The sequence below is a fragment of the Aotus nancymaae genome, unplaced genomic scaffold (assembly GCF_030222135.1).
Source record: "Aotus nancymaae isolate 86718 unplaced genomic scaffold, 86718_ANA_hifiasm-v0.15.2.pri h1tg000115l, whole genome shotgun sequence".
In the NCBI taxonomy this organism is placed as follows: domain Eukaryota; kingdom Metazoa; phylum Chordata; class Mammalia; order Primates; family Aotidae; genus Aotus; species Aotus nancymaae.
In genome coordinates this window covers 3379279-3391899 of record NW_026988530.1, presented here as the reverse complement: position 1 = coordinate 3391899, position 12621 = coordinate 3379279, and the positions used below count along the sequence as shown (strand labels likewise).

Here is a 12621-nt window from a genome sequence, read left to right as displayed (position 1 = left end):
TTTTAAGTATTATGCAAAAACAAAATAGAGGTCTGTAGACTATTAACCTGCTATAGATGGTATTTATTATAAAATAGATTTTTTATGTAATTATTTTTAATATAACTACTCTGTTTAGGAAAGCATGGTTCAGATCATGTGTCATTTCATGTGTTTAGTTTTACTTTTTCAGTAAAAGTACTTTAGACACCCTCGATATGATGTGATGAGAAAGATACATCTCTGTAACCTTCCTCCTCATAACTCAAAACCCCAATCCAATGAGGAAAACATCAGACAAATTACAACCAAAGTTCATTTACAAAATGTATTACTGGCCGGGCACGGTGGCTCACACCTATAATCCCAGTACTTTGGGAGGCCGAGATGGGTGGATCACGAGGTCAAGAGATCGAGACCATCCTGGTCAACATGGTGAAACCCCGTCTCTACTAAAAATACAAAAATTAGCTGGGCATGGTGGCACGTGCCTGTAGTCCCAGCTACTTGGGAGGCTGAGGCAGGAGAATTGCTTGAACCTAGGAGATGGAGGTTGCTCCAGCCTGGGTAACAAGAGCAAAACTCCGTCTAAAAAAAAAAAAAAAAAAAAAAAAAAAGTATTACTTAGGTAATACCCCTTAGAACTGTCAAGGCCTTTGAAAACAAGGAAGTCTGAGAAAATGTTGTAGTTCTTAGTAGTCTAAGAAAAGACATTTAAATGTAATATGGTATCCTGAATGGAATACTGATACAGAAAAAGAACATTTTGTAAAAACTAAGGAAATCAGAAAGAGGCATGGACTTTTATTTAACAATAGTGTATCATTATTGGTTCATTAATTGAAACAAATATACTATATTAATGTAAGATGTCAATCATAGGGCAAACTAGGTTTGGTAAATATAGAAACTGTACTATCTTTACCTTTCTGTAAATCTAAAATCATTCCAAAATAAAATGATCACTTAAAAAATACTTCAGAATTATAAAAATGTAAGCAGTCATAAATTATACAAAATTATATCCTAGGACAATCTGATATGAGAATATACAAAAGTGTTTTGTATATTCTCTTTTGTAATATATAAAGAGTATATACAATGACTAGAATCATCTTAAAAATCAAAAACAAACAGATATAAACAAAATAAAACGTTCAACATTTTGATAAGTTATTTTTATTTTAACTGAATTTCAGTCACAACTTATGGTGATCCACATGATGCAAACTTTGTATCAATTTTCCATTTCTGGCTGCTGTAAGTCTCTTGTGTTTAAAAATCTAAACTAGATGCTTTACACAGAGTTTTCCATTTTATCAGTGCCATCTTATGAGACTAGCAAAACATTTCTGTCAACTTTTACATTAGACATCAGAACAAACAAGAACTTTGTTTCTTTGTATTTATTTCTTTCTATAATTTATATGCCAGCATAGTTAATATCTCAACAGTTACGCTGAGACTGGTCCACTGTCCTAGTAGTTAGAGCTCAGTTCTGAAGCAATATGTGAGATCTACGTCAGATACTTGCAGCAAATAAAATCCTGGTCCTTCTTCCTAATGCAGTGCTTTTTGAAACATTATTTTAAAATATCACCCCTATGTTTGAAGAAGTCAACATCCTCCTGCACCCCACCCCCAACTATTCCCTACTAAGAAACCAGTTAAAGTCTATTGTTAAAATCTGAGAAAAAATGATGTTGCCTTCCCCATGTTAGATTTGGAGTTTCCTAGAAAGAGGCAAGGCTTCATTCTAGAAATTCTGTTTCCACTATTTGGGTTCAAATGTTGTGTGTGTGTGTGTGTGTGTGTGTGTGTGTGTGTGTTTTATTTTTAAAAGGACTAAATTTTAGGGAAAGTCTAGAATGCAGAGTTTCTTTACAATACTTAGAAATTTATCTTAGGCCTTCTTACAGCTAGTTATCAAAAGTCTGTTAGTCACAGAAAAGAATCTTAGACTACCAATTTCTTTCACATCCTGCAGGGTATTCTTGTATTTGTAAAAAGAGGCAATTCATGATTGTCAATAAAAGCAAAGGTGAAAATGAGGACATCTCTGTAATTAAAAGCTTTCCAATGACCAATGAATGATCTTACTAAGAAGCAAAACAGAAAATGACTGTCAAGTTACAAAAGACCCTGTGAACAGATAACTGTCCTATTAAATTAACCCAAATAAACCATAAAATGGAAGGGAAGACCTAATCATCAAGTTAGTGGCATGGACTCTGTGCCGGATACTTGAATTCAAATCTGACTTCATCACCCATCATGTACCCCAGGCAAGTCAATCAACTTCTCCAGGTGGCAGCTTCTTTATCTCTGAAATGAGGACAATTCTAGTATCTACATGACATAGTTTACCGAAGGATTCAATGTCCTACAATTTAGTATAATAGTTACAGTATGGGCATATGTAAGTGCCTAACAAATTTTTCCTATTAATATTACTGAACTTATTGTTAGTACCAAAATTTGACTTTAAGCTATGAAATGGAGCTGTGAGTTATAACATACAGAATAGATTTTAAGATAATTATACAGAGTATGTCTTAAAAATAGTCTAATTATACTTTGGTGAAATCTACCAACACATGATGCTAATAAGACGGGTGTCTTAAACTACACAAATAGAATAAAGGTTGAATATCCTTTATCTGAAATGTTTAGGGCTAGAAGTGTTTTGAATTCCAGATTTTTTCAGATTGTGTAAGAGTTGCATTAGAGTTACTGGTTGAACATCCAAATCCACATACCCCAAATCTGCAATGTGCCAATGAACATTTCCTTTGAGCATCATGTTGATGCTCAAAAAGGTTTACATTTTGGAGCATTTCAGATTTGGGATTGTCAGATTAGGATAGTCAACCTTTTATGTGTATCTCTGAAACAGGGTAACAATAGCAATCAGTCAATTTTGTTGCTTTAAAAATTGTATACGAGAGCCGCTTGCGGTGGCTCATGCCTGAATCCCAGCACTTTGGAAGGTCGAGGAGGGTGGATCATGAAGGCAAGAGTTCGAGACCAGCCTGACCAACATGGTGAAACACCATCTCTACTAAAAATACAAAAAGTAGCTGGGTGTTGGTGGTGTGTGCCTGTAATCCCAGCTACTCAGGAGGCTGAGGCAGGAGAATCGCTTGAACCCGGGAGGTAAAGGTTGCAGTGAGCTGAGATCACGCCACTGTACTCCAACCTGGGAGACTCTGTCTCAAAAAAAAAAATTGCATATGGAAGCACATTGCTGTTATAATAAGATTGTTATGAGTTGAATTGTGTCCTCACAAAAGTCACATGATAAAATTCTACCACTAGTATCTCAGAGATTGACTTTATTGATCTTTAAGGAGTTGAGAAAGAAAAAAATTAGGTCATTAGGGTGGACTCTATTTCAATATGACTGCTGTCCTCATAAAAAGGAAGAAATTGGGACACAGTCTTTCAGGCAGGAAAAACACCATATGAATGTGAAGGCAGTGATGGGTGGTACTTCTATAAACCACTGGATGTCAAAAATTACCAGCAGCCTACCAGAAGGTAAAGGAGAAACATGGAACAGGGTGTTCTTCACAGCCCTCAGGAAAAAAAATCCACCCTCGTAACACCTTGGTCTCAAACTTCTAGCTTCCTGAACCGTGAGACAATGAATTTCTGTTGTTTGAGCCATCCACTTTATAGTACTCTGTTGTGGTAGCATTAGCAAACTAGTGAAAACACTTTCAAATGTTATTGTTTTAACTCTCAGAGCAGGTAAACTTATGGAAACTAAATTTATTAAACATTCCATAGAGTTTAGTACATTTAGGAAATCTATTACTTCAAAAGTGTTGCATTTAAAAATCTAAATGTCAGAAGAAGTATAGATAAATTCTGAGATCCATGATGATGTCATAGCAGCAATCGACAATTTATAGAAATAAGAAAATTGGGGATGGGTGCAAAAATCATCCCAATATTTCAAAATGTGACACACTGAATGTCTCCTAAGTTGCAATAGAATAAATATGTTTTGGTTTAAATTTTAATAATAAAATATGGTTAAAGAAAATATTTCTACATTAAACTTAATTAGTTTATGTTTATTGTATTCAATAACATGTATTTGAATGTACTCAATTTCGTGCCATTTAATATTTGAGGTAAACACATGTTGTTTCTTAAAATATTTTAAGAACTTTGTATAATGTTTTAATAAAGTAGTTAATAATCATTTTCACCCTCAAAATTTAATATTGTGGTTTTATGTTTTATGTGCCTCAATTTCTGGATTTTGAATGATAGCATGAAAATGTTGTAACCAACTTGAATTGGACTATTTTGCATGAGAGGAAACACAGAATACAGATCAAATTATGCTTTCACAGGCATTCATTAAGTAAAGGGAATATTGATTATCACTCTCCATTCAGTGATACAATGCTGCTTCAATTTTTTTTTTTTTTTTTTTTTTTTTTTTTGAGAACAAGTCTTGCTCTGTCACCCAAGCTGGAGAGCTGTGGCGTGATCTCAGCTCACTGCAACCCTGCAACCTCTGCCTCCCAGGTTCAAGCAATTCTCCAGCCTCAGCTGGGACTACAGGCGCGTGTCATTATGCCCGGTTAATGTTTGTATTTTTAGTAGAGACGGGGTTTCACTATGTTGGCCAAGCTGGTCTCGAACTCCTGACCTCCGGATCCACCCACCTCGGCCTCCCAAAGTGCTGGGATTACAGGCCTGAGCCACCGCGCCTGGCCTGCTGCTTCAAAATTAATTGCATTTTTGCTGATGTAGTTTCAATTAGTAACGGTTTTCCTCTTTATGCAGCAGAGAGAAACAGGGACAGAATAACAAGCTTCTGTTAGTATTAACTAAGGAAGATTTTTATATAATATACTTGTTGCAAAAGAGAAAATTCCACCCTTTAGTTTATTCAATATTCCAAGTAGAGTTGAACTGAGATACCTTCAAAAGCCAGACACACTTAAAGCTATGGAACACAGGCAAACAGGTTAACAGGTTCACTTTGAACATAATAAGGTGGACCATAAGATACAATCTGCCTATAAATGAAAAAAAAAAAAAAAAAAAAGCAGCAGCAGTACAATGGAAATAAGTAGCAGGAGAGGGTGGAAGATAAATATTTTTTCCCCTCGATTCCATGGAGCTACAAGTCCTGCGTGATATGCAAGCTGGGGTGGGGGTGTGCAGATGGTTGGCAGAGGGGAAGCAGGGCAGGGTTCTGCAGCAATGGCTGCAGCCGCCACTGTTTACTTCTCAGTCTTGGAGCTAGTCCTCTTCGTGAAGGCAGTGCTGGGACAGACAGGGTATGGTTCCCAGCCTCAGCCGCTGCACTGCTGCCTCTGCAGAAGGCAGGGGAATGCAGCTCCTACTCCCGCCTCTGCTCTGCTCATTCCGGGGTGTCAGGGAGGTGTTACAGGGGTGAGTGGGGCAGCTTGCTGGGCTGACACCCTGCTGCGTTGCCTCTGGAGGAGCCCACGCAGCTGCTGCCAGCCTTCTGGTCTGTTGGGTGGGAGTGGTGACACAATTGTTGCCATTATAGAAAAAAAAAAACGTGGCTCATATTTTGCTTCGAAAATTCCTATTTGATATACTGTAAGATGCTTGAATGGCAAGCAGATAACCAACTGCATCTCTCTATATATACAGATATGCAGCTTCTTCTTTGTTTTTTCTTTTTACTATGAAGTAATTTTCAAATTCTGAATGAAATAACACAATTGACTGCCCTTTTCCTGGCAGAGGGTTATCACCTTATGGCAAGATGTGCCTTCAGACCCCCTTATCTCTATTTTTTCACTAGGGCTTTAGCATCACAGACTCGTTGAACTGGAATAAACTTCAGAAATGATCCTCATTTTGTAAATGAGGAAACTGCGATCCATAAAATGTAAGTAACTTGCCAAGGCACACCAGTGGCATTACAACATTACTGTTCCAATAGTAAGAAAAAATCCCATTACTGTATAACTCAATTTACTATACTCTATTGGTAGAAGAGATACAAATCTTACAATCAGAACTTGCCTTTTTACTAAAGAAATTGCTTAGGCATCCCTGAACATTGGACCATGAATTATTCATGTTTTAATTTTTCATTAATCCAAGATCTCTGTGTAACTAACTTTCTCTGGATCTATAATACGATGTTACTGATTCAAATAATAAGGCACAGTTTAAAGCCTCTTAGTCACATTATTGGGATTCCAGTTCTACTCCTATTCATATATTTTACCTCTTTGGGTATTACAATAAGTTTTGTCCCAAACCAAAAATAGGTGATTCTTATAAGAAATAATTCCAGAGACCACCACAAATACCCACAACTCAGGTAAACTATCTCATCACATTGTTGTTACTGTTGACACTGAGAAGCATAATAAAATGTGTTAGAAACAGGTTAAAATTTAAAAAGTTTGCTGGTTAACAGATATTTTTTAATGTTACTGTGAGATTGAAGTAATTTATATTATTCCTTATTAGTATTATATTACTTAGCATGTAATATAAGTAACATTTAGTAATAAGTAATAGTCACCTTACTTAATATGAATTATATGCTATAATTAGACACATTGTTCCATAACATTAGAAAAAAGTAAAATATGTCTGTCAAGAATGGAAGCTTCAACATTTCATTATAGAAAATTATTTTGAATAAAAGGGCAAAAGTACTTTCAACCATATTACTTTTTATTTTTACCACTCTTAGGCATTAATAGATATGCATTGTCTGTATTGCAAAACTCTAGAGTAAGACTATAAATTTGGTTTGCCATTAAATATTATATCAATTAAAATTTAAGGCTGAAATTACTAGAATTATTCAGTTAATGGAAAACAGAAATTACATGATATAGCTATCCTTAAATTTGCAGTAAAATACAGAGATATACATTTAACAGGAGAGAGGCACATGTATTGCTGATAAATTGGAGATGAATTTTTCTGGGATTCTCATGAGAACCATAAAGCCCTTTGAAAAAAAATTGATAAATCGATCTACAGTTTTGCTACCTCTAGAAACAAAACTAGTTGTGCTACATAGAATCTGAGGATTTGAAACTGATGTTTCACAAGGAATAATCTTAATTTCAAAAATAACGTTATCGAGATTTAAGATAGGCATCACAGAAGGAAATGTTACTGTGTTAAAAAAATACTTTAATTCTTGGAAGATGAATGCAAACACCTGTGTGCTATTTAAATAAATGGACATTAAATACTGAATATAGAGAACCAACATACCCAAGCGCTCACACATCTGCCGCAAGTGGTGATTTTGAAATCCCCATAGAGATCTTTGATGGCGCCAGTTGTGAAGAAACCTTCTACCATCAGCAAAATGCCATACACAAAGAATGCAGCTGCGATGCCGTAGATCACATACTTAAAGATGTCAATCCTGAGAGAAAAGACAAAGTGATTTATTGCAATAACTTTTTATTGCTGCTATGCAGAATTTGATTCTCACATACTCATGATCCTTTTGGAATGAAAGTTATAGAATATTTACATGCATAACGGAGGTTGGCTTTCAAAAACATGTTTGCTTCATATATCTAATTTTGTGCTGCCACTTCCAATATTTGTTGACAAGAGAGTTAGGGTTTTCATGTTTGTAAGTTTCTTCCTCTTCTTTTCTTGCCTCCCGTCCTCCTTAGTTCACACCAAAGTAAGCCAGAGTTTGCTCTGTTTTTTAGTTTTTTTTTTGGAGACAGAATCTTGCTCTGTTGCCCAAGCTGGAATGCAGTGGTGCAATCTCGGCTCACTGCAACCTCTGCTTCCTGGGTTCAAGTGGTTCTCCTGCCTCAGCCACCGAGTATGTGGGATTACAGGCATGTGCCACCATGCCTGTGTCTTTTTAGTAGAGACAGGGTTTCACCATGTTGGCCAGGCTGGTTTGAACTCTTAAGCTCACTTTGGCTTCCCAAAGTGCTAGGATTCCATTCATGAGCCACTGCACCTGGCCTATTCATTTATTAAGCAGTATAATCATCATACAATTCCTCTAATTAGAACAATATACCAAATGTAAAGATTCGTGTATGTTACACTGTTTTTCAAAACTTACATTAAAGGGGAAGAAAGCTTTATAATGAATGATGTAGTTGTTTTGCATAAAATGATATAAATCCCATATTTTGTCGTTACAGATAGTCAATTATAGTTGTATTCTATTTTGTACTCATCATAAACATCATGTGTATTCTTAATGATAATGTGAATAATAAAAAAGATATGGTTTTACAGATAAACATTGAAAATGAAGCCTTTTAGGCATAATCGCTAATGGACATTCTGTGGAATTGGGTGTGAGCCAAAATATGGCATACTTTTGTAGTCACAAGGGAAGGTTCTTTTCATTTTCTTACATTTACATTGTCTTAAAATTGATTGCCCAGTTGAAAAAAAAAAGCCCATGTGACTAAAATAAAACATTTATCTAGAAAATGTAGAAATGTGCACACACAGAACTGATACATGGATAATGGATGGATGTATGGATAGATACATAGATTTTATTCTTTGCCCATAGCTCTGTAACTACAAAATGAAATTCGATAAGATGAAGAACAATTAATTTATTTACAAATTAAGATCATTTGCATTTCCATGTTTTGAAAACATTCATTTCATATATGCTCCAAATAATATCTTTTAAATCTGTAGGAATATTTGTAGTCTTAGGTGTAGCCTAGAGTCAAATATTCCATTGGGATTTATTTATTATACATATATCTGCATGATCAGTGAACATTTTACATTCATTGTAATCAGAGTTGAAGAAACAGCCAGTTAAACGCAAATGTGGCAATAACACGAACTGAATGCTATACAATAGTTACTTAATCTAAAAAATAGGTTATAATTAATACTGGGAATGTATTAACTATGTACGTTTCTTTGGATAGAGACCATGACTTTCTAATTAAAAGTTAATACAGCACCAATATATAAGTACCTGTTGATGCTAAATATTTTATTGAGACTGCTGGGTGAATTCAATGAGTATGAAATAAATTTACATTTTTTTATTCCATTTAAGGTTTTGGGATACATGTGAAGAACATGCAAGATTGTTGCATGGTACACACATGGCAGTGTGATTTGCTGCCTTCCTCCCCATCACCTATATCTGGCATTTCTCCCCATGCTATCTCTCCCCAACTCCCCACCCCCCACAATCCCTCCCCTATTCCCCCCAACAGACCCCAGTGTGTGATGCTCCCCTCCCTGTGTCCATGTGTTCTCATTGTTCAACACCGACCTATGAGTGAGAACATACGGTGTTTGATTTTCTGTTCTTGTGTCAGTTTGCTGAGAATGATGGTTTCCAGGTTCATCCATGTCCCTACAAAGGACACAAACTCATAGTTTTTGATGGCTGCATAGTATTCTATGGTGTATATGTGCCACATTTTCCCTGTCCAGTCTATTATCGATGGGCATGTGGGTTGGTTCCAGGTCTTTGTGATTGTAAACAGTGCTGCAATGAACATTCGTGTGCATGTGTCCTTATAGTAGAACGATTTATAAACCTTTGGATATATACCCAGTAATGGTATTGCTGGGTCAAATGGAATTTCTATTTCTAGGTCCTTGAGGAATTGCCACACTGTCTTCCACAATGGTTGAACTAATTTACACTCCCACCAACAGTGTAAAAGTGTTCCTATTTCTCCACATCCTCTTCAGCATCTGTTGTCTCCAGATTTTTTAGTGATCGCCATTCTAACTGGCGTGAGGTGGTATCTCAATGTAGTTTTGATTTGCATTTCTCTAATGACCAGTGATGGTGAGCATTTTTTCATATGTTTGTTTGCCTCATGTATGTCTTCTTTTGTAAAGTAACTGTTCATGCCCTTTGCCCACTTTTGAATGGGATTGTTTGTTTTTTCTTGTAAATCTGTTTTAGTTCTTTGTAGATTCTGAGTATCAGCCCTTTGTCAGATGGGTAGGCTGCAAAAATTTTTTCCCATTCTGTTGGTTACCAATTCACTCTAATGACTGTTTATTTTGCTGTGCAGAAGCTGTGGAGTTTGATTAGGCCCCATTTGTCTATTTTGGCTTTTGTTGCCAATGCTTTTGGTGTTTTGGTCATGAAGTCCTTGCCTATGCCTATGTCCTGAATGGTTTTGCCTAGATTTTCTTCTAGGGTTTTTATGGTGTTAGGTCTTATGTTTAAGTCTTTAATCCATCTGGAGTTAATTTTAGTGTAAGGTGGTAGGAAGGGGTCCAGTTTCTGCTTTCTGCACATGGTTAGCCAGTTTTCCCAACACCATTTATTAAACAGGGACTCCTTTCCTCATTGCTTGTTTTTGTCAGATTTGTCAAAGATTGGATGGTTGTAGATGTGTGGTATTGCCTCTGAGGCCTCTGTTCTGTTCCATTGGTCTATATCTCTGTTTTGGTTCCAGTACCATGCTGTTTTGATTACTGTAGCCTTGTAGTATAGTTTGAAGTCCGGTAGTGTGATGACTCCTGCTTCGTCTTTTTTTTTTTTTTTTTTTGCTTAGAATTGACTTGGCTATGCAGGCTCTCTTTTGGTTCCATATGAAGCTTAAGGTGGTTTTTTCCAGTTCTGTGAAGATCATTGATAGCTTGATGGGGATAGCGTTGAATCTGTAAATTACTTTGGGTAGTATGGCCATTTTCATGATATTGATTCTTCCTAAGCATGATCATGGGATGTTTCTCCATCTGTTTGTGTCCTCTCTTATTTCATTGGGCAGTGGTTTGTAGTTCTCCTTGAAGAGGTCCTTTACATGCTTTGTTAGTTGTATTCCCAGTTATTTATTCTCTTTGTAGCAATTGTGAATGGCAGTTTATTCTTGACGTGGCTGTCTTTAAGTCTGTTATTGGTGTATAGGAATGCTTGTGATTTTTTTTTTTTTTTTTTTTTTTAGAAAGAAAGAAAAAAAGGAATGAAGAAGAGGAAGAAAAAGGAAGAAAAAGAGAGGGAGAGAATGGGAGTATTGCTTTCTTGCCCAGGCTAGAATGCAATTTAGTAATGGGTATTGAAAACCACTTTTATACCAATAATTATACTTAATGATGTAGATAGGAAGGAATAAGAGAAGAAAATAACAAACAAGCAGCTAACCAATATTTCATTTAAACCTATGAAATGCTATGCGATTACTGAGGAGTGATTTACTTCCAATTATGTAGTCACTTTTGGAATAGGTGTGAGGTGGTAATGTATGTTTTGTGTATTTGAAGTGGAGAGTTCTATAAATGTTTATTAAGTTTACTTGTTCCAGGTCTGAGTTCAAATCCTGGATGTCCTTGTTAATTTTCTGTCTGGTTGATCTATAGAATCGTTAGCTCTTCTTGTTACATTGATCCTTTTGCCCTTATATAATGTCCTTCTTTGCCTCTTTTGATCTTTGTTGCTTTAAAGTCTACTTTATCAGAGGCGAGAATTGCATCTCCTGCTTTTTGTTTATTTGTTTATTTTTACTCTCTGTTTGGATGGTAAATCTTCCTCCTTCTCTTTGTTTTGAGTCTTTGTGTATTGTTGCATGTGAGATGGGTCTGGATGCAGCATACCGATGGGCTTTGGCTTTTTATCCAATTAGAATATATATAAGTTTAATACTGCCATTTGATGCTAGCTGGCTGTTTTGCCCATTAGTTGGTGTACAGTTGAGTGAGCTGGTCCTCGACTTCTGATATCCTTTCTTCTGCTTGATCAATTCAACTGTTTAAACTTGTGCATACTTCGTGAAGTTCTCCTGTTGTATTTTTCAGCTCCATCAATTCACTTATATTCCTCTCTAAATTGTCCATTCTCGTTAGCATTTCATCAAACCTTTTTTCAAGATTCTTAGTTTCTTTTATTGGGTTAGAACAAGTTCTTTTAATTCACATAAGTTTCTTATCACCCACATTTTGAAGCCTACTTCTGTTATTGGAACACACTCGTTCTCCATCAAGCCTTGTTCCGTTACTGATGAGGAATTGCGATCCCCTGTAGAGGGAGAGGTATTCTGATTTTGAGTATTCTCTGCCTTTTTAGGCTGGTTTCTTCTCTTCATTATATATTTATCCCTCTGTCGTCTTTGTAATTACCGACTCTCCAACTAGGTCTCTGAGCGGACGTCCAACTTTTGATTCCCAGTGCCGAAATCTGAGCAATCCACTGCGTCAGCCAAAACAGCGGTGTTAAGATTGATGGTGCTTTTCTGCCCGGGGATCTCCAGACTCTGCACCAAGAACTGGCATGCTAAGGTGCCAGCAAAACGGCCGTGCTGGCCACAAGAGTCACTCTGGTGACCCGTGGGGCTCCTCCACCAGGAATCTCCTGGTCCGTGAGCAACAAATATTGGTCTGAAAGTGTGGCATCCTCTCGTTCTCTGCGCTTTCACTGGGAGCTACGTGCCCGAGCTGCTAGTGATCAGCCATCTTGGATCTCTCTCTCGTGATTTTTGCACATTGATTTTGTATCCTGAGATTTTGCTGAAGTTGCTTATCAGTTTCAGATTTTGGGCTGAGACGATGGGGTCTTCTAGATATACAATCATGTCATCTGCAAATAGAGACAATTTGACTTCCTCCTTTCCTATTTGAATACCCTTCATTTCTTTTTCTTGCCTGATTGCTCTGGCTAGAACTTCCAATACTATATTGAATAAG

General features: G+C 36.5%; 1 protein-coding gene across 4 annotated transcripts in view; it reads right to left on the bottom strand.

Annotated features, from left to right (window-relative positions):
* Positions 1-12621, bottom strand: part of GPM6A (glycoprotein M6A) — a 379591-nt gene that overhangs the window by 37321 nt on the left and 329649 nt on the right. For all 4 annotated transcript variants that reach the window (XM_012454691.2, XM_064371043.1, XM_012454693.2 and 1 more), the window contains exon 3: positions 7228-7384. In XM_012454691.2, the coding sequence (XP_012310114.2) occupies positions 7228-7384 (157 nt within the window). The remainder of the gene's footprint in view (positions 1-7227; positions 7385-12621) is intronic.